Source organism: Pungitius pungitius, chromosome 11 (assembly GCF_949316345.1).
Source record: "Pungitius pungitius chromosome 11, fPunPun2.1, whole genome shotgun sequence".
NCBI lineage: Eukaryota > Metazoa > Chordata > Actinopteri > Perciformes > Gasterosteidae > Pungitius > Pungitius pungitius.
The window spans coordinates 11,860,842-11,883,124 of record NC_084910.1 but is presented as its reverse complement, the minus strand read 5'-3'; the positions used below and the strand labels follow the sequence as shown (position 1 = coordinate 11,883,124).

Below are 22,283 nucleotides of genomic sequence, written 5' to 3'. Positions count from 1 at the left end.
TAATGGCACCTTTTTATGTTAATGTATTTACACACCATAAAGATGTTTTAAGCATAGTTCCTTAGAATGTCATCACCCTAAAAACGTTTGTTAGTAATCCTGGTTTCTATCACAACCACTTAAAATAGTAAACCTTTATAGTTTGATTAGGAGAATCGTGGCCTACAAAATAATGGGCCTATTAACATAAGGGATCATCTTCTTTTTTCTTCATAAATACATATCTATTTGTTCGGAACTTGCCACCAACAGAGGACGCGGTTTCACATTCAAAGTCACATGAGCTGCTACATTGAGCTGAACAAAACCGGAAATGAATTATTATACCTTTCAGAATAATAGTACCCTACTCTTGGAAAAACTAAAAAATGAAAACATAACTGGGTGTGGATGAACAAACAATGATTACATGGTCTCTTCAGATGTTCAATTGCACATTGTTAAGGTGAACAACATATTGTCTAATGAAAATAAGTAATCAAAGGGTAAATGCTGTTGAAACAAAACCGTCTTATTTGCAGATCTGAAGTCTGAAGCTGAACTGAAGACTTTAGAAATCAGACATTGTGCAGCTCTATTAGTCACCTCACAGTTAAAGAACAAACTTTAAAGGCTTGCGTACATCTACTGATTTGATGCTGTGTCGCATTTAACTTGAGCAGGAAACTAAAACATGCACTACAAAAGAATGCAAATCAATGAGTGTCCTTTTTTATTTTGAGAACGGTGGCTAACAGGGCCGGGTCTAGACAGGCATGTATGATGGGGCAGCCACAAATCTTGAGGGGGCATTGTGCTCCAGCGCCTAGCTCCAGCACCTAGTTTGAGGGGGCACAACATTTATTTGAGGGGGCCAGGCCCCCTCTTGCCCCTGCCTAGACCCGGCCCTGGTGGCTAATCTGTAAGATTTTGCAGTTGACCCAGGTTAATCACAAAACTATCACTGCAGCCTTCACAAAATGAAAACATTTAGTTTCAGGCTACACCCTTAAACAAGTTGTGTCTCTATGGGTTTTGTTACTTCAGTGGTTGGAACAATATAGTCAATTATTTTAATATTTTATTTTGTAAAAGCACTGACCGGAAGCGGTGTACCTGCTGCGTGTCTCTTGACGCGCTGTGATCCGCGCTGTGTTCGGAGCGCCTCCTCAGTCAGTTGGACTGAAGGGAAGTCCGTGGACGCACAGCGATTGGTGCCTAGTCTACTACAAATATACAATCCCCCAGATTGATCTCGTTTCTGCACACACACGCGCGCGCACACACACACACACACAGCTGATGCCTCGTTGAACATGCGACTGAGTCACCTGCCTTTGGATGAAGTTGGAGTTGTCTTCTTGCAGAACAAACACAATGTGACCATGTTGAAGCAGTGACTGTTTTGTCAGATATCGGAGTACCTGTATTATTCCAGTGAAGAGGGACTTAAGAATGGGGAAACATCAGTCCAAGCATGGTAAGACATGTTTTTCACCTCTCAACAAAGCATTTCAATTAAAGTGTCACACAAACTAACCACTGTCTGTTTTGCTCTCCTGTCTCTGTCGATCTGCAGCGTGCAAGCGCAGAGAAAACCCCGAAGGTGAGGATGTACCGACTATTTAGCATAACGAAGGTTTATGAATGGTGGTAATCTAATAAATAGCTCGAGCTTGAGATGTATCCCTTGCTCATCGGTATACTTTCTCCATGTTAGGAGACAGTTTTGTGGTGAACGCCTTCCTCCGGAGAGGGATGGAGGAATGTGAGAGGTACAGCGCGACGGATCACAAGCTGAAGAACATGCAGGTATCAGGCACCTTTTCCTATTTTCTCTCAGTAGACCGATTTGAACTGAAAGGAACAGCCTGCAAGACTATTTTCTTTCCCTTTAAACGACTAAGACCGTGTAAAAAATACTTTTGAATACTGACTGAGCATTTCCAAGAGTAAGATAGAAAACTCTCCAATAGGAATCTTTACTCATGTTCTGTGGTAAAATGGCGAAGGTTACTCTCAGCGTAAGTATGTGGTTATGCTGCATGTTTCACATGCACAGTGTGCCAGGTATGTTTGCTTGCTGACTGGACTGGCGGGTTGAGAACTTGAGGGGAAGGCCAATTGTATACACGAGCAAGTGTGAACACACGTGATGTCACAGGTTGTCATGTCTGGCTCCGGCACAAGCCCACGGCAGGCATTCCCCTGCCAGCATCACTGGATGGGTTATGACAGCCATGGCGACATGACACGGCCAAGCAACACACACACACACACACACACCCACACACCCACAGGGACTGGATGGAAAGGTTGTTGTTTCTCGAACGGGAGGTAAAGTGTCTGGTGGCTCCTGGCATCATGGCTCATGGCTGCGTCTTTTTCCTCGATGCCTCCCGCTCTGGAGCGGCAGCCCTCTGTGGCATAACATTACATCACTTGAACTAGTGTGTCGCTTTGAAGGGCCACAAGAGTCTCGAGCTCTAAGACAGAAACTGCAAGAAGTTCACAGAGAGGTAGTGACAAGTCTGTGAGGTTGTAATGGTGGAAGAGTTATGGATTATATCAGGCTATAAACCGCCTGTTTATGACAAATTAAACGAACTTACCCTGCTTCAGAGGAGTCTTGAGTTCACACTCCCCTCAAGCAAAACCACTAAAGGCACAAACCGGGCACTTATTAGTAGGTTGGTCCAATCCTCATTTCTATCAAAGGTCTCTGATTTATTTTGTGTTATTAAGTAGTTAAATTAGAGGCTTGTTCACCGACCAGAACCGGCCAATTAACTTTCCTGCTTTCTTTGAGACTAATTTAGGATTTTTTTAAGAGGTGAATCCCAATTCAGTCACGTCTGTTGTGGCATATACTGGTCCTAATGGGTCTTTATTGCCAAAGTATGACTAAATAAATGGCAAGTAATGTTTTTTTGAGGCAGAAAATAACATGCTAATTATGATTTACTTGCAGAGGACATTTGCAACTAATTTATCAATGAATTGACAGAAAACTGCCTCTAATAACAAATACCTTGTGGATTGGTTTTCAAGCAGTAGTTCATGTAGTTCCAGCTTCTTAATCATGATACTTTGATGCTTTTCCCTTCCTGATGAGAGAATTTCTTTCTAGTTTTCGGTTATTAGTTGCACAAAACCAGCAATTGGGAGACATTCTTTTGGGAAATTATAATGACCCGTTTTTCACTGCTTTCTGACATGTTATGTAACTTTAATGGATTCATGTGAAATAGATTGCCAATTAAGGAACAAAAAAATGGTTAAAGCAACCCTGATGCAAGTATCAAATGCCTAATTATCCAGTCGTATGAATGAAACTGATACCGTGACACCACAGTGCTTGCAGTGATTGCAGTCGCGATATGTGACTGCGTGCTTGTACGCGGTGACAGCTCTGTTCACTGTGTTTCATTAGAGCCCGCTAATGCTAATGTGAAGATTGATGATGTCCTTGCGGATGCCTCTTATGCCGTATAGTTTCCTATGGAACAGGCTTTCAACCCATTTATCTCTGCTGTAGGACGATGCGTTTCTCTTTTGATCCCACATGTCTTTAATTAATTCTTCTCCAGGAACGGATTACATTGTCACACATCCAGATGTGGAAATTGGATTATGAGTTATTAGATGTCTGGGGTTCAGACCTTGATTAAACAAGTCCATATAAATACATTTGTAAATATATATATATATATATATATATATATATATATACATTTACGTTTTTTTTAAACGTTTTTAGATGGATCTCAGCAAGATGTTATCCCCCAAGTATCGACCAGCTCAAACCAGACAGTGGTTACGCCACTTATTCCAGTTGATGAGAAGCAGGGACAGTTGAAAGTTGAAATTGCTTATGATTTTGTACAGGAGAAGATTGGCGGAACACACTGTTTAGCTTTGACCATCCCCCTCTTCATCCTCGAATGGGGGAGTAGGATTCCTGAGCTGTCTGGCTGTGACTTCAAAGCGCAAAGCTGGGAGTTATAAAAGGGCTCTGATATCAGTGGAGCCTCCGAACCCTCACCCCTATATCCCCCTGCCCTGTCCTGGGGGATGGGCTGAGGGATGGAGTATAACCAGGAGGGGGAAAGCCAACATCAGTTTGTGTAAACCCGTCATCCTGCTCCTCAGTGAGCTTTGGACAGCTCTGTCGCACTTTAGACATGTATTACAATTGATCAAAGGATGACAGGGCCTGTTTAAATATTGGTATTGCCGCCTGTTTTCGAGATTGCAGCCGGCGAGTTGCTATCAGCGTGTGACCCTTAAAGGGCGGTATTAGTGGACAAAGAGAGCGTGATTCAGCAGGATGTCTTGGCCCATCCAGGCTAAAGTGATCGAGATTTTGACACCTCTTTGCAGGTGCTCAGGTATCCAGTATTACCTGTTCAAACACATGGTGCAATGTAGAATATAGCAGGGCAGATTGGAAGAGGGTTTCCAAGGTATAATCTTCTACCCCACCTTCGAAAAACAAGTCTAGTCTGTGGTTAATTAATATGTAAAATGTAGGAAAATCCATGGCCTGAACTTATCCAAACGTTAGTGGAAGAGCTGTGTGAAGGTTCACCGTGTTTCACCTCTGGAAACATCAACACATCAACAGTCTAGACCGTCACATACACAACCACAGTGCTTCATTTTGGAGCTTCAAGCAGACATACTTTGGTGCCCATATAATGACAGGCTAATTCAGCCTTTCGGCACCATCTTTTGTCAAAGAACTCCCAACAGACTTGCCCCACAAAGAGGGAGTGTGTCAACGTTTTAAATTCCACAACAAAGAACTTTATTATTCCACTTTGAAAGGTTCATAATATCACACTTGAAGTTAAAAGGGCCTGTTTTAGGTGTTTCAGTTGGATGTAGTGATGTGCCAAAAGCTCCGGGACACAAATTTGTTTTGATTTGTTGAGAGTTACACAGCACCCGCCCCTCAATAATACTTTTTGCTCAGGAGCAGAGTTCCCAAGCACCTCACTCAGCTAATTGTAAACTGGTGTTTCATTTATTTGGAATCTGTAAATAAGACTTTCCATTTATATAAAAGCACTCATTTAGTGAGCATGCCCAAAATGGATGTTATGTTTGGACAATTTTGACCGCTGGGCATTTGGTTATGTCTTCTGTTCGTTTGGAGTCCACAGTATTTGATTTGGATCCGATGGTCCGATATCTGTGTAATTCTAAAGCCGTGGCCCTGAACAGCAAATTATTTTTCAACTTTGAAGCTGAAATGCGCTTTGATGTGCTTTTTGATTTGTGTGCACGGGATACAATCGTGCGCCTCCTGGCGTCTTTGAGAGCTTGAGAACTTCCCTCGGGACGCGATCTCGCGTTCGGCGGCATCCCGTGACTTCTCCCTCTTCCGCCTCTCTCACACGACACTAGCGACACAAAGGGAGCCTGTTCCCTGATGCGACACCACCAGGGAACATTACATGGCGGAGAGGAGACAGAAAGGTGTACTCAAATATGTACCGCTTTTGAAGCAACTTGAAGGCATTTGGAAAGTTTGGTTTTTTTCCAACCCCTTTTTTTTGGGGGGTGGGGGGGGGGGGTTGGCTTCACAAGAAGCGAGCTGTGAGCCTTCATCTCTGAATGAGAAGCATGTGGCTGGCATCCAGAACAGCGGGGCCTTTCAGCACGGCCCCAGCAGACATCTGTTCCTGGTTTGTACAGCGAAATCCTGGAGCAAGGAAAGGGGCTGTGGGGGGGGTGGGGGGGGGAGGGAAGAGGAAGAGTGGGGGTTTTAAGGGGTTTTCATGGGGGAGGTATTTGAGGGAGGTTTAAAGGTAGTGGGGTAAGAGGAGTAATAGAGATCTCATCCCCATGGTCCTGCACATGGTGTGTGGGGGGAGGGGGGGAACTGATCATTGACCTCACGTTACCAAATCCCACCACTCTCTCGGGCATTTCTCTTCTATGTTGGTTGCCATTTGACCAGAACAAACATTCACTTCTCTGTCAGTGTAAACATGGTCCCCCCTGGTCGCCTCAAACACTCGTCACATGTGTGAGATGCTTGTTCTTGCCATTCTTTGGCGTTGGAGTGCTTAAGTGCGTTTCACCACACAGCTTTGCCTGGGGGTCAGAGGTCGAGTCCCTTCCCTCCCGCTCCGTCTGTGTGTTTGTGAGTGAACGACTGAGGCGAGAGGCAGAGTGGTTTGTGTGGTCTGTGCCTAATGGAGAAAGACATTAGAAAGAATTTTTCTGAAGTGCTTTGAAGCAGTTTACTCACTTTCACCCTGATTCCCCCTGTGACCTGCCCTCGAGAAGGGAGCAAGCCCCTCTCCAGCTGTCCGGAGAAAATATATACAATAATAATAATAATAATGACACATTATATTTCTAGCGCTTTGCATAGTACTCGAACACACACTACATAAAAATCATCATATATGAAAATTAAAGCTATACACTAAAAACTTAAAACACGATTTTGGTCAAACATTGAATGTAGTTCTAAAAAAGTGAGGGTTTTTTTGTCCACTCGGGACCGGTGCTTCCGGCATCAGATGGGCGAAGCCGACGGGGTGGAGTGTGAAGGTGGAGCAGGTCGGTGAGGGAGAAGGGGGGGTGTATGAGCCAGGAGAAGAACTTTGTATTGTGTGGCTGTGGAGAACAGGGGAGACGTGATCCCGGGGCCCAGGAGCGGGTCAGCCGGCGAGCAGCAGAGTTCTGGATGTACTGCAGCATATTTCACACTTTGGTTCCTACAGCGCAGCTTTAAGCTGGAACACCAATTATGTTTATTGTTAGAAAGAGCCAGACCCCCCGTTTGAAATGTTTGTGCTTGAGCTCCCATTCTCCTGGCTGTAGCTTAAGTAGAGTGAACATACATTTACATCTTAATGCCTGTATATTGCCACTGTTATTGTAAAAGTAGCTATATCTAAATAGATACAACACATCCGCACACCTATTGATGCCATGAATCATTATTTGAAATTCTCCTCACATAATGGTATATATTTAGATATATTTAAGAGAGAGGACGGTCGCTTTGTTCATTATCGGAGTCCTTATCTGCAGACGCTCCGTAGCCTTCGTAACTATCTCAGCTCCATCCGCACTGCTTTGAAGTCGCTGCTTGTCACTGCTTTTCATGATGTTTATGAGACATCTGATGCTTCAGTGCTTTCGGTGAGCTCTTTCCAGGACCGGATTGCATCAAGCTCTCGAGCATGCAAGGGTACGTGAGCAACTCGACTTCCTGAATGGAGCCCGTCCCGGGTGTTCAGTGACACTGCATGACCCAGACGTGCGCGGTCAGTGATGACAGCAGGGAGACCTCGCTTCCCTTTCATGGTCAGTGGGCTGCAGGCGGTTTGGGGCAGCCCGGCCCGGCGTTAACACTGGTCTGTGTCTTTGCTCTCAATTGCCGCCTGCCAGGGGAAAGAAAATACCTGAAGCTGGAGCCCAGTGCTTAGCAAGGACATTTTTGGCAAAGGATGCTGGATCCAAGTCGGTGTTTGATCTTACGCTTTTCCAAGCCAAGTAAAACACTGGGAGACTCAAAGGTTATTACATTTTAGTGCGTAAGGTATGTTTCCACATAAACCCCTGTTCCCCCTTAGAAAGGTTTTGCTCTTTTCCAAGTGGACTTCATCTTACAAACCTCAGAGCAGCCAGGGGAATATCATATTTTTTCAGTTATGGTTGTTGGTGATGTTATGTATGCCGTCATAGCCATTATGATTGATTCATTTGTAGAAACGACATATTCAGTGAAGTGAAGATGTGGAGCTCTGGGAGGAGACCGAAATTTGCAGATTTATGTTTCTTCAACATTTATGTTGCTTTAAATATTTGCAGTTTATTTGCAGACGGAAGATTAACTTGTTTATTTAAAGTGCACAGAAGATGCCTCTTTTGGACACAAGTTTGTTACTCTTTTGAAATTCAGCCAATAGAAACATGAGAATGCCTCCATGACATATTATTTCACAATGAAACACAGGGAAAGTAAACAACGGTGTGCAGCACAATACACTGAGATATGAGTAACTTGGATAATGGATTCATGTTGTGTGCGCAAGATAAAAATGAAATCGGTAGAAGGATGAACTCAACACTACCGGAAGAAAGATAATCTCTAACATGTGTGTAAAATGGATTTGAACCTTTATGTTTTAATCTATTCATCAACACTCCTAATATTGGAACTTCACACAAATCTTTTTTGCGTCATTTAGCTGACTACATTCAATATTTTTACATTGTTAATATACAAAATGTCCGTCTGGGAATAACTTAATCACTGCTCCACATTCCTGAACCCGACTCTTTAAAGATATTTGTATACCATATAGATGAAAGATTCTGCGATGTTGATGATTATACCGGATACAGTCCAGGCGTCCCTCGTGAGATTTAGAAGTATTGTCATGATTTCAAGTCTTTGATGTGACAATAATATGGAATTCTTAGCAGAACGGTGTTCATAAGTGAACGGACTTCATGCAACCTCCATTTTCCTTTCTTCCAGGTTCACACACAGAACGCCATAGCAAGATTTATTAACACAGCCAAAACCCAGACCCCTGAGGAGTTAGGCATCTCTGTGCTCTGCTCTGAGCTCAGCCTTCCCCTCTTTGGGACCCCGAGCTTGCACATGTGTAGGTATCGCTATTACTCAGCTCATAAAACGCCACAGTCCCATCTGAAAGTGGTTATCCGTTGAAACAGCAGCTTCAAAGCTGGTATCCAGGCTCTGCAGACAGCACAGGCCTGGCCTTCCCTCTGCACTCCACATTCCTCTCAATGGGGAATAGCTGCAAACCTGTTCCCATCATCAAAACCCTCAATGGGTCTCCATTAAAAGGAAGTGGGGTTTTTTTTGTCACGGGTGGTCATTTTTAGGGTTTTTTTTTAAATCGGGACACAAAGACTGCGGAATGATTTAACTCACACTCTGCACCGGTGTAGTTATCCACCGAAACACCTTTTGTTCTTTTTCTATATGTGACAGGAAGGGAGGGAGAGTATGAAACCGTGCTGAAAGAGGCCACTGTTCTCATTTCCTCTGAAGGCCGCTTTCTTTTCTTCCCCCACCCATTTCTTTCCTGAGCCCCGTCCACTTCAAAAGCTGACCTGGCCCCGTGTGTGCCCTGTAACTTGTTTACCTAAAGGCTCATTTCAAATAAACAGCCGTTCTCCTTGAGATGCCTGCCCCCCTCACTGAGAGCCTTTCAAAGACACCATCTGCTTGTAGGAGGTGCTTCACTGAGAAAACAAACTCCTCAAAACAGGATTTTAATTTGCTACAGTGACTATTGTGGCTTTATAAAAAGCTTACACTGGACCAAAATGTGCTAAAACTGTGTTTAAAAAGTCATACACTTCTAGCTTATGGAATGTATGGTTTTGAACATTTCTAACTGTAAATTTAAAGTTCTCAGATGTAGCAGCTCTGCGAGGTTTTTTAAATAAACATCACCTACTTCTTCGTGTTGATATGCGCTGACTGATCCTATCACTTAAAGAATGCCAGTGTATCAGAATATCTGAGCCACGTCCTCCAAGTCCTCATGCGCTAAGCTCTGAGAAGTGCTCTATCATGGCAGCACCTTGTAGCCTTTAACGGGTTATTGCACATTAACACCTTTGGCTTTTTTAAGCCTTTAAAGAATTTCGATCAAACATCAAGTGTCACACTTGGTACGTTTGAGTGGACCGCCTGCGGACCAGCTGTGTTACAGACAACCACACTCCATCAGACTTGTAGCTTTATACTAAGATAAGATAAGAATATACGAGTAATTTAGCTCATGTTTAAGTGCATTTTGCTTCTCGGCCCTGGTTTCCAGCAATTATGGCTGTGAAAGCAGCAGTTCTCTGTACGCTTTGGTGAGCTGCCCTCTGCACCATAGCCTTTTGATCTCTGCTTGTGCCATGGATGAATTACCTTCCAGAATTTCACACTGGGGAACTCTGCTTCAGACACACACAGCGAGTCTGTCAGGTCACTAAAGTGCACACATGGCAGCTTCAGTCCAAAAGCAAGAAGCACAGATGTTGCAGTCTCAAAGTCTCCACTTGGCATATCTCTATTACAAATTCATATTATAATTCATGGTTTGCAACATGATACTTTAAAATGATTATCTTGTAGCTCAGTTTTCAAAAGTCATTCATCATATTCATACCCTCATATCCTTTGTTTGTCAACCAGTCATTTTCTTTGGGAATAATTCAACAGAATTGTGAATAAGCTCGGCGTGATATTAGTGCATTAAGTGATTGCACCATGTGCTACTTTCTTTTTTTCCCCCAACTGCTCATCTTCAGCCTTTTCTCTAACGGGAAGTTGCGTCGAATACGCTAAAGCATTACAGCCTGTGGACCTTTGGCAATGGTACATTTGACATGTCCAGCCTTTTTTCACACCATCTGTCTATAGCTGGAGTCTCCTCTACTTCCTGCACCCAGCAGGTGTGTATTTTTAGGACTCCTCAGGAAAACACTTGGTGGTAACCCAGGGACGACCCCTTGTCCAATTCCAGGACTGTAAGGAACTTCACAGCTTGGAATTGGGACGGGTCCTGCACTCTCAAGAATTCTAGTGGTCGTAGAAACTGGCAATGCCTACCGGCCAGAGGAGGATGAGAGTTACGCAAGAGGGAAAAGTGGTTCAGCCATTTTGAATATGCAGGAAATCTTTACCTGTTCAATTCAAGTTATTTAGTGTAAAAAAAAAATGTCGATATGAAGCCAAGAGTCTTAAATATTTTATAGTAAGGAGAAACTGTACCAATTATGCAAACAAGCGGCGTCTCCTGGGTCTTGAGGTCTGGCAAGTTTTAGACAATGGCGGATGAGTAATTTCACATTTTTTATTTAGCTGACGCTTTTATCCAAAGCGACTTACAATAAATGCTTGGTTATAATGGGCTCTGCTTGTGTGCTTGGCTCTCCACCGTGGTTATTTGTTGCATGCTACTGCACCGAATACTGTATTTTGGCAGTCTGTGACGGGCAAGCCCAATTCTCCCTGAGGGCTGAGCGCAATAATAGTACAGCGCACAGCCGCCCGTCTCTGTTTGCCCTGTTCGCCTCGCAGATGGATGTGTTGAGAGTTCATGCTACATTACCGGCTCATTGGTCACGGCTGCAAAGGCCCCTCTTATCAGTCGTATGGATCTTTACTCCCCAAAGTTACACATACGGAGCCATGACTGGTGGACAGAGGAGCTGTGGTTATGACCCTGAACCAGTTGTTATCCTGCTAGAAGACGTGCTGAGGAAACATGCAGCAGGCGGCTCATCCACCGGCCCACGAGCCCTTAACAGCAGGATCGAGCAGATTAGATTGACACCATCCTTCAAATGTGTATTCCAATGCGTACGTGGACAGCTAAAGGAAAATGTGTAATTTTGTTGAAGAACTATTTCCACATAATATGTTATTTGGCCACGAGCATAGATATACGTAGGAAATACGTAGCTTATGACATAATATAAATAATGGATGAAGGAAATAATTACATTAGATAAAGAAATAGAGTAGAAAAACATGTGTGGCATCACATTTTTTGAAAATGAATATTGTAACTATATCCATTGCACAGTTTATGATCCCTCCGTGGGAAGATATTTATGACACGGCGGGGGTGTTGACGAACAGGTACTTGAGCTCATGTAGAGCCGTTGGCGTGCAGCTGTCCGTCTCCAACGTGCTTTGTTTACATTTCTCAGTCACCCACAGGAGCACTGTAGTGTAGTTTGCACTAGCCTCCAACCACAGAGCCTCGCCCCTATGAACTGCCGGGCCTGGTTTTAAAACCTGTGACTCAAATCCCCTTGAAGCTTAACAAAGAGGAGCAGTGAAAACGGAGGTGTCGGCGGTTATCTCCCAGGTGAGGGCACTTGTAACTGACATCTCAATCCTCGACAGACCGCTGGAAAGCTGACACCTTAACTACAGCGTCCTCCACAGAGGAGAGTTATTGTGTTGACATGGTTTCCCCCTGGCAGAAGAAGACACGTTGGACAGGTAACTGACAGACAACCAGTTCCAAGAACTGATCGCTACTTCAACCCTGATTGCATGAGGTCAACGCAGCTGACGCGCTTCAAACCCTGCTCAGCTTGGACCCTTGTGGAGAGGACCTTACTGCGAGTGGTGGAGATGCTTTGGAGAGTAATGGGATTGCCTCTGCAGCCACCTCACCCACAACCTGGCATTCTTAGATCCACTCTGTTGTTTAAAGGGCCCAAGGAATGTGGAACAAATCCCTTCAGCTTTATCGGCCTGGGCGCGCTCCCCATTGGCCGGACTTAAGAGCCCGAGGCCTGCGCCGGAGCTTAGGGAATTTCACATGGGGGCCAGAAACAGAGGAACATCCTGTTTGAGTCTAACCGCCTGTCTCACACTGGCTTTGATATGCCGTCGCGCTGTGGACTCGCTTCTCTCTTGTTGGTCACTGTGGGTGTGCGTGTTTAACATCCTGATTCTTTCGTTTCGCATTTTAAAGCTGAAAGTATTAAAGACATCTCCTTGGGCCATGGTAAATTGTAAAATAGTAATTTTGATTAAATTCTTGATATTATAGATTTATCCATTTTTATTGATTGAGTAGTAGTAAGTAGTAGTTTATTTGCAATTATTACAAGTCGCATTTTAATTCTAATACCTCACATTATACCAATACCTCATTAGAAGACACGCATGGACTGATGAATTTTGGGGTTGAATATTTGAACCATAACATTCAAGCATTAAATTTGTCCCTACAATCCCTAAACAAAATATACGCAAAAATACATGCAGCTTCAGTTGTGACTGTTAATAGAACCCACTCACCAAAACATTTATTTGAGTAGATTGTTAAATGTGTGAGTGAATATAACGCATGTCATGGGTCACATATAAGTCCGCTCAGAGACTTTTTGCATTACACCACCAAGACCTGTAACCTCTAATTTGAAGCAACATGTGGTGCAGGCTTTATGTGTGGCATTACATTTTAAACTTTACTAAACTGTGTTTTGGGGGGTTTAAAATAAAGTGAACCACGACGGCCTCTTTGGGGTTTTCTCTTTCCAGGAACCTGATCAAATGTTGTTATGACCTACCGCCTCTATACAGTCTAATACATTTGCCTAACCCAGATTCATGTGATTCCAGTCATTGTTATGAAGCACATGGTTTCCAAGTCCCTACAGTAGCTTGTGTGACAGCTGGGAAGAGGACACTCCTTCACATCAGACACCTGTCAAAGCCCACTTCAATGAAGGCACGCTCATTACACCACCGATGACAGATGCAGAGTGGTCAGCCAGGGATGCTAATCTTTGTTTATGCAATGCAGCACGTCACACTCAAAGCGAGAGAAAGATCAGCTAGAGGGTAAGGAGGCGACCGAAGGGGGGCGTGCAGAGTGTGGGAGATCAGTCTCTCCTGATTGAATACAAGCGGGTGACTTTCAGTGGTTTACGTGCTGCTCTCACATAGACAGGAATGCATGCTCATCTCTCCCCTCAGCTGTTATTATACTAGTGACGAAGAGGCTTCAGCCCGGTGATTCATGTCCTGCCAAGGGAGAGGTTTTGCCTCCTGTTTGACCTGACAGGGCCATATCTGGAACATCTTGGCCAAATGGGTCCCAGCCCGCATACGTAGATCAAATACCCCAAAGAGTAGACAAAGGCACATTTCATCTGTCATGTAATGACAAGGATTATTGTGGTAGAGCCGGGGCTAGACTTGAAAATTTGCCAGACTCTGTTTTAGGGTAATTGGCTCAATCATATCAGCGGTTTATGGGTAGAAACGGAATCATGTTAACATGCTTTTAGCTTGTGCTCATAGTGTGATGGACATTATAAAGTCAGGCTCACAGCAGTCAGTGCTGTTTGTTTTCATAATGCGGCTCAGTATAGGCCGGGGGCCGATCTGTTCTGTTGACTCCGAGCACCATAATTACCCTTCCTGGGACTGAAAGCTGATGCCCGATGAACCAGAGGGAGACAGAGCTTTCCGTGCAAGAAACCAACGTATTGTTCTTTTACTGTCTTCCAAGGGAAGAGAGAGAATTTGTGTAACTGGCCTTCTCTTTTTACCTCTCCATATTTTCAGACCCAGACCCTTCCCCCTCTCTCCACCCTCATCTCCCTCTCTTCTATTTTGCTTTTCCTCAGCTCACATCTGGTTTTGAGTCAAGGCCAGGTTGGTTTCTTCTGGAATGAAGGGCCTTTATTTCTCAATGGCCCCATTCCCTCTCCAGTTTCGTTTTGCGGTGACGAGTATGCAGTTAGTTTACAAAGTGGTATTCCTTTTCTTTGTCAACTCTCAGTTTGATCATTGGTTGAATCCCAACTTTGATCTCCTATTAATGCCCAGTGGGAGCGGGAATGTTGGTCGACTGGTGGTCGACTGGTGGTCGTCGAGGCTTTAGTCTGACGCCCTCCTTAGTGTTGGTTCCAGGTACATTATACAAGCTGTGTACATCCTGGAGGACTGTTAGCTATTATATAGCTCCTAAAACCTACAGAGACAGTTGGTCTGGTTTAAGCAAAGAACTGCAGACACAAACGTGACGTGGTGTTGTCGCTCCGAATTTACTGTTAGAAACTAAATACACTTTAATATAAAAAGAACACTACTCATAAAATGATATGAGGGAGCATCCAGACGGTTGTACTTACTTGGATTTGCATTCTGGACTCATGAACAATCTATACTCGTCGGCCTTCCCTGCTTTTGAAGATGTGATATCCAAAATCACTTGTGCTTTGAATGGGTTGAAGAATGGACTAAAATAAGTGTGTGTGTACTTACATCTAACGGGTGAGCTACCAGAGGGGGTGTGAGAACAAAGATGTGCAGTGTTTTTTGGATGGGTGGTTAACAGGCACAACAGAGACAGAGACTGCTGGGAGATGTCTGATGTCACCTGGTAGGGAGCTTTGAAAGCTCCCCCCTGGTTACCTTCTCCCACATGAAAGTCTGCAGTAGGCTGACGCTTTAGGGAAGCTCGGCAGAACTGATGCATTGAACAGGAACAAACATCACACACCTCGCTGTCTGTCTCCAACGTTCAGGCATCTTGGAGAAATAACATGTTTACGTGGAAGAAGAACACTGTCTGTGAATATTTTCAACGTAATCTTTCCAAGGCATATCTAATAACATATCATCTTCTTGTCCCCCTTCTTAAAACCTCCCACACATGCAGTTTTCCATCCATCTCCCCTATGCATAATATCGCACAGTGGGCGGTTGTGCTTCAGGTGGACGCCACTGGTGGAAAACAGGGACCACTTTGCGCCAAAATGCTAACACATTTACGCTGCCTACAGAGCAGTTTTGTGATCTGATAGTGAAAGAATGAGCGCAGCCACATGCCAGAAAGCAGTTAATTACACATGTGGTGAGCAGATTGAGCCCGACACCATGGGCGATGTGGAAGGAGATGCCATGTATTTCGACGTTAAACTGCAGACTGCGGTCATAGCGCGCCTGCTCTCTCATTAGCTCCCCCGATGGATGTAATGAGCATGAAGGTGGTGGTGGTAAAAGGGGAGCCACATGTTCGACACAAACCCTGCCGGTCCCTTCCCCTCTGCGCGCAGCGAGACCTCGCCCGCCATCAGTGTCGCAATCACTGTTGGTGGATTCATTTGTTTAATTGTATGTAACGTGGAGTCTTTTCTTTCATTCAGAGGTGCTTATACCTTGCTCTGCATCCTCACGGGAACCAGGATAAGAGGAATCAGCCTTTGATGTTTCTCTGGCCTGCAGAATAGTGTGTCTGCCTGAACTTCATTAAGGGACTGCACTACAGAGAGGAGGGGTAAAGGCATCAAGTGCAGAACTACAACTTGGCTGCATCTTGACTGAATCTGTGTGTGACTCTATGTAGAGATGCACATATGCCCTTCTGGATCCTAGCGTTTCTATTTGGTGATTAAAAACGGCAGCTTGTACTAGTTGTCTCCCCCTTTCCCAGAAGCGTCCCAGGGTTTGTTGAAGTCGACCTCCACCTCTCCCACTGAGCGCACTGGGTCTGGAGTAAGCAATAGATAGGCCATATCTCCCCTTAACCACATCCTCCTCTGCTTTACTCTTATCTGCCTCTCTAGTGTCTCCTCTTTGTTCCTCTTATCTTTCCTTGCCTCCTTTTCCCCTTCTGTGCCCTCTTTCCTCTGCTCCTTTCATTCCTATTTATTCCTCCCGCTTAGTTCCTGTTTTCCCTCTGCCTCCTCTTCCCTTCTCCCCAGGGCTCAACTTCCATTCTCTCTGCTGTTTTCTCTCAAGGTCTCCGGTGGCCAATTTGCAGGGGGTGTCCGAGTCTTGACCCTGAGACTCAACCGGCTCCCCCCCCTTTCAGCGGTGAAGGTCAGGTCCAGATTACAGGCTGGAGGTATCATCCTCTGAAGTGAGCAATAATCACGGGCTTTGAGATTGTTAAATACAACCACAGGCCCTGGCGCTGTCATTACGCTGAGAAACAGGGGAAGGGGAAGGGGAAAGGGGGCCTCGTTCACTTAAACGCATGCAGATGTTCAGACTCTGGCTCGAGCCTTGGTTCGGTTGAAGGTACATGGAGTTCTTTTGTTTTTTAGCATCTATCTGTTTTTTATTAGTCCCGTTTCACCGGGCCTCCTTGATTCAATCTGAAGGGGTTTTATTTCAAAGTGTGTGTGGAGCAGCTTGGAGGACTGAGATGACGTAAATAAGATGAATCATTTGTTGTTAAAATACTTGTGGTTTAGGGGCTGCACTTAATTTTCATTGTTTCCACAATCCAGCCGGAATGAAAGAAAGAAAGGGATGCTATTGAGTATTTTGTGGTTCTGCTTCATGCCGGATATAGATTATTCACATATGGCACAGAGCGTTTTTCCCCTCACACCCCTTTGTCCTGCTTTTGTTTTAATAGCTATGGAATTGTGTATTTAATCAGTGCCATCTTCTCTGCATGGAAATTTCCGTTGTCTGTTATTCTACATTCAAAATAAATACACACATTTGACAGAGAGGTTTGTCCAAACATAAATCAAACTTTCGCTATGAGAAATACAATAAAGGTTTTCACGTAAACTTCTTCCATCAAACTCTCTCCACGCTGGGTGTCATGACACGGGGAGAATAAACGAATTGATGGATGAGAGGGCTCCATCTGAAGGCCCTGCAGGCTCCTTGTGTCTCAGACAGTGAAACACAATAAGCGTGCAGATGTTCAAAGTGTTTAACCAGCCCTCCCTTGTCATCTGAGTAGGAAACACTTTAGCTGGAACTGTTTGTTTTCTCTGTGTCTGTGGTCTGAACTGTAGATTTACTTACATCTCTGCCCCCCCCCCCCTCCCCTCCACAACCCCTCCCTTTTGCTCCCTCTCTGTCTCCCCCTCTCTCCTCATGTCTTTCCTCGTCCCAGGGGTTTCCAAATGCTGAGCTGAAGGAAAGACAATTCACAGATCAACACTGTCCCCTAGAGGGTAAGCTGAGAAGCATGTCTACTCCCTTATTTAAAAGATTCACGCTTAAATGTTCAATAATGCATAAAACAGATCTAACATTATATTATATTATTACATTATAATATATAATAAAATATAGTTTAAAAAGATATCATCACATGCATTTATAATTTTAAGATTTTGCAAAAGCAGTCCAAAATGGGTCCAGTTTTGAGATATTTTGGTTTTCTTCTTGTTGAGCCAATGGTCACAAATGGATGTGTTTTTGACAGAGAAGAAGAAGTCTAAAAATAAAAAGGGATGTTGAGGAGTTTAAACAGGAATGAATAGGCTGTAATGCTTCATAAACATTCCACATATAAAGTAAAGTGTATTGTCATGTGAGAGTGTAAATTTGAACGTGTCCTCTTGTGTTAACAGTGGTCCTTCCTCCAGAGAAGGCTGAGGGCTGTGAAAGCTACGTACAGTACCTGCACCCAGAGGATGGAGTGCAGGAGATCCTTAGGGATTCGTCCAAAGCTCCTGGGAAAAAACGCATCAGTCTGGATGTAAGCAGTTATGTGAAATGTGTTTAAATCAGTTTAACATGGATTTGCAACAAAGTGGTGGCACTGGGACTCATCTTGTAGCAAAAGGTCTGTGGTTCTGACCCATGCCTTCCCTGCACACTTAGGTCCAGCAAATGTTATGAAAGTTATTCCAAAATAGAGTAGATTGGGACTCTAAATTGCTTATATGCATTAATATAACTTCCATTTGTGTCAGTGTCTGGGTCCAAAAAAGGTCATGGGAGCTGATTGTTGCAATAAGGTGGTGTTCCAGTGAGTGAAAATGATTTAAACATAGGTTACAAAGTAAATGCATTGTGGGTAACCTCTATCCTGGCCGCAGCTGCAGGCCTTCAGCCTGTGAACAGAACATCTGTCTGTATGTTGACACCGCTCCAGACCACATCCTGATTGAATTTAGGGACCAATAAATAGAATAAATAGATTGTAGTGTTTCGACTTGCATGTTTTAAAGAACTCTGCTCATTGGTGTTCACTACTGGTCATGTGAGCTGAGGAGATATTATAGAACCATGAAGCCTCCCTCCTAGGGGACTCCTCCCTTGTAAGTGCACGCCTGCAGCAGGGCCTATACCCCAGATGTTTATTTTTCCAATTATGGCCATGTTACTAGATACATCTGAATCAAAGTTACTGCCAGAAGGTTGTAACTGAGAAAAAAGCTTGTGCTCATTTTTCCTGGAAGAAAGTAGAAAGAAAAGGTCACTGGTAGGGCCCACCATGCTGACTTATTTCCCCACTCAAGGTAAAGGCAGCAGAGACGTGATATGTTTACATGTGGAAAACCAGACTTTCAGTTGGCCTCTGTTCTATTGCTTTAAAGATGTGTTCATTATTTCTTTACTGTGAGGTGTCCAACACTTTGTCATTCAAAGAAAGACAGTCTTTATATGTGCTCCCTTTTTGTTAACAGTATATTCTTTTGAAGAATGAAGGGAAACAACACACATTTCCTTTTGAAAAAGTGTTCATGAATCACGCTGAAGGCAGCCCCTTAAAACCTTTATATTGGACATACTGTTTTTGCCCCCTAGTTGTCCTGAAGGCCGTCCTTAAAACACTGTGGAAGTACTATTGTCTCGCTCATTATTTACAGATCTAAAGACTGAACCCTTTCAACAGTTACTGTGAATCCAGTATGACAATGTCTGTCTCCACAGGACTTGGAGTGTGATGTTTCTGTGGAGGATGACAACCGCCAGGAGTGGATCTTCACCCTCTACGACTTTGACAACAGTGGGAAAGTGACAAAAGATGTGCGTGTTTGTTACCTTTTCAGGGTGTCTTTGGGGAACTGCGAGACTATGAGCTGCGCTAACTGAGTTTCATCTCTTACTACAGGACATGTCCAGTCTGATGCACACCATCTACGATGTGGTGGATGCCTCTGTTAATCACTCCTGCCATAATAAGAGCAAGACTCTACGTGTCAAACTGAGCGTTACTCCGGAGCCCAGGTGCAACAGAAAAGAAACAGGAACAGGTACACGACAACAGAAACATAGATATTTATAAAGTTTACACGCTGAGATGTTTTTGAGGAACCATCGTAGCCATTACTGAAATGCCTGTTCAGTTGAGTCATTGTATTTGACCTCTGCAGATCGCTTTCACCAAGAAGAGGGACGCTCAGCTGACAAGCGACTGTCCTCCTACGTCAGGTCAGTTCTTTACTCCAAGGCTGGCCTGTGTGTGCTGTAATATTTGCTGTCAGTCCTCTCATGACGACGGTTCACGATGTTTTTGCAGCAAAGGGCCAAGCAATGAGGCGCCGGCCCCGGAGGGTCAGAACTACTGTGTGGACGAGAACACAGAGAGGAGGAATCACTACCTGGACCTGGCTGGTATTGAGAACTACACCTCCAGATTTGAGGGTAACAGCCCGCTTGTCGTCGTGTTCTAAGATTTGTTGAGGCTGAGGGGTACCGGCAGTAAAGTGTAATATATCATATTTGCATCAACCACTGCTCCTGTGCCTGTCCTTCAGGTACCACCCCTGACTTCCCACCACAGGAGGCTGACGTTCGAAACCCCCAGAGCCAGAGCCGCTCCCGCTCCCAAGAACCAGAAACCCAAGTGGCTCACCAGCGACGCTCACAGGTCATCAGCGATCACTACAACCCCGCTGAGCCTCGAAGCAAGAGCACACACTTTGTCAAATCTCCCAAAGGAACCTACAAGGGAGGTGGAGGAAATAACGGGGCGAGCGGAGGCGGCAAATCCACTAAATGCCACGGCCACCACCCGCCTGGGCAGAGCATGCTGCACAGTGGCGGCGCGCCAGGTCACGGGGGTCAGGACGTGTACCACTTGCCACACCAAGCCAGTTCATCCAGCCACCACCAGCACCCTCTGCAATACAGCCACAGCAAACGCCTCAGGGCGAAAGGCCGAGAGGCCGCGTCTCCATCCAAAACCCCGCTGACGCCTCCGTCGCACCCCCAGCAGCAGCCGCCTGCGCACCCCGTGCTGCCGAACCCGGAGAGAGAGCCGGCGTCTGGCCCTCCGGGGGGCCCAGGGTTTGTGGTTCCTGTGGTTCAGCGTCACGAGCACCACCACCACCACGAGCACCACCACCACCACCACTACCACCATTACCATCAGACATGACCGCCTTCAGTGGGGCAGTGACTGAAACCGTACAGGACCAACCACAACCAAATAACCACCCACACAGCAGTCTGAAGGACTGAGGGAGTGTCTCACGCACTGCCCAGGATCTTTTTACTCTTCTCTTGCGAGCTATACAGATATATTCTCAGATTAGATGTACTGGGGAATCGTTTGCTGATTGTATTTGGACCGGAAGGGATGTTTTATTTCTGAGGTTATTGTATAATAACAGAAGATATGTGCTACAGTTTTTGACGTTCAGCTAGATGTTCTGCCGGGACTGATGGGACTGTAAACCAGACTGTTGAGTGAGGGTGCAGATGCCAGTAAGGAACAAATCAGAGGACTTTTGTCATTCTTTCCCTCCTGATGATGTCGGTTGAGGTCCCTGGAAGCTATATGCCAGAGTAGCTGTGTTGTTCTATGTGAGACCTTTCCAAAACATGGATCTCAGGTGTAAAGGTGCTGCTGCTCTTGAGCGATTCAGAGGCTTTTTCTTCCAGGAGACCTGTTGTGGACAGCGGGGTTTCCTGTTTGGGGGAGAGCCGGGAGGGAGCCGAATGAAAATCACCACTGCCAGTTTTAATGCAAAACTTGCTATATGTATAAAGAATCTATATATGTAAACATATTTTACTGTACAATTATATACATCTATGCATACTTCATCGATATAATTATGCATATATTATATATTTTGTCTTTTATATATTTTAATAAACGTTATATTGTTCATTTAAATGCACAACCGTTTGCTTATTTCTGCTCATACAAACTTGAATTGAATCTGCAACTGTGTGAATAACAACGGGTCAACAGTACGTAAACCCCTCAGTATGATGTTATTTATTGAGATTTAACATTCAATTATTATATTATAATTAAAGTGAATTGTGGTCTAGGAGTAGATCTTATTTTTTTAAATGTTAATTTCTGGTGACCTTTTATTGTATAGACAAATTTGGATACTATGATTCTTTTTAGTCAATTTATATTTTCAGTGGTTTGTGTTTACTTACTTTTTTGTGTTACTTGTTCAGGTTCAGGTTCACTAGTGATGATGAGCCAGCTTTTAAGTTGTTCAAAGGTAAACAACAGACAGCAGATCTTAGTCAGCACCAGCACCTGCAATGTTTATAATGATTACAAAGATACACAGGAAATATAGAACTTTTACTGTTGGTGTCTTGATGGTGTATGATTGAGAGGAAAGGGAAAGATCCACAGGACACTTCTACTTTCAGATACATGGCTTTTATTATACATTATTTAGTGTGTGGTTATTTGATTCACTTAGTGATATGCACCCTGTAAGGACAATGCAAACTGAGGTAAGAAAACTTAATTAAAGCCAAATAAAACCTTTTAAACCTCAGGCCCCTGCTCAAAAGTAACACGCCTCCAAATGAGTCGACTAAATCTCTGCAACTGCATGGTCTAATTTAATAATATTTAAAGGGTTACCGTCTGAAATATCTGAGTATCTGTTTAAAACTTCAGACTTATTAGAAATAAAACACAACATAATTTAAAGAAAAAAAATGTACTTTTGTAGTGCAAATCCATTGGAAAGGATGCAGTTTCAGCCATAAATCTTTAGCAAAAATTTTCACAAAATCGGCATCATTAAGCACAGACTGATAATAGTGTAAAGCACAGATAGTGAAGGTGGAG

General features: G+C 44.2%; 1 protein-coding gene across 1 annotated transcript; it reads left to right on the top strand.

Annotated features, from left to right (window-relative positions):
• Positions 1 to 1,149: 1,149 nt before the first annotated feature.
• On the top strand, positions 1,150 to 21,344 carry nkd2b (NKD inhibitor of WNT signaling pathway 2b). The gene is made up of 10 exons (XM_037454864.2): positions 1,150 to 1,459; positions 1,559 to 1,585; positions 1,700 to 1,791; positions 17,385 to 17,445; positions 17,848 to 17,975; positions 19,157 to 19,252; positions 19,338 to 19,479; positions 19,600 to 19,657; positions 19,746 to 19,870; positions 19,984 to 21,344. The coding sequence occupies exons 1-10, from the start codon at positions 1,435 to 1,437 to the stop codon at positions 20,604 to 20,606; spliced, it is 1,377 nt and encodes a 458-aa protein (XP_037310761.1). The 5' UTR covers positions 1,150 to 1,434; the 3' UTR covers positions 20,607 to 21,344.
• The last annotated feature ends 939 nt before the right edge of the window (positions 21,345 to 22,283 follow it).

Excerpts from the sequence above, each read along its gene's own strand:
- nkd2b (XM_037454864.2), top strand. The coding sequence starts at position 1,435 with ATGGGGAAACATCAGTCCAAGCATG. Across the intron at positions 17,976-19,156 it reads AAAAACGCATCAGTCTGGAT|GACTTGGAGTGTGATGTTTC; the intron begins GTAAGCAGTTAT and ends CTGTCTCCACAG. Across the intron at positions 19,480-19,599 it reads CAGAAAAGAAACAGGAACAG|ATCGCTTTCACCAAGAAGAG; the intron begins GTACACGACAAC and ends TGACCTCTGCAG.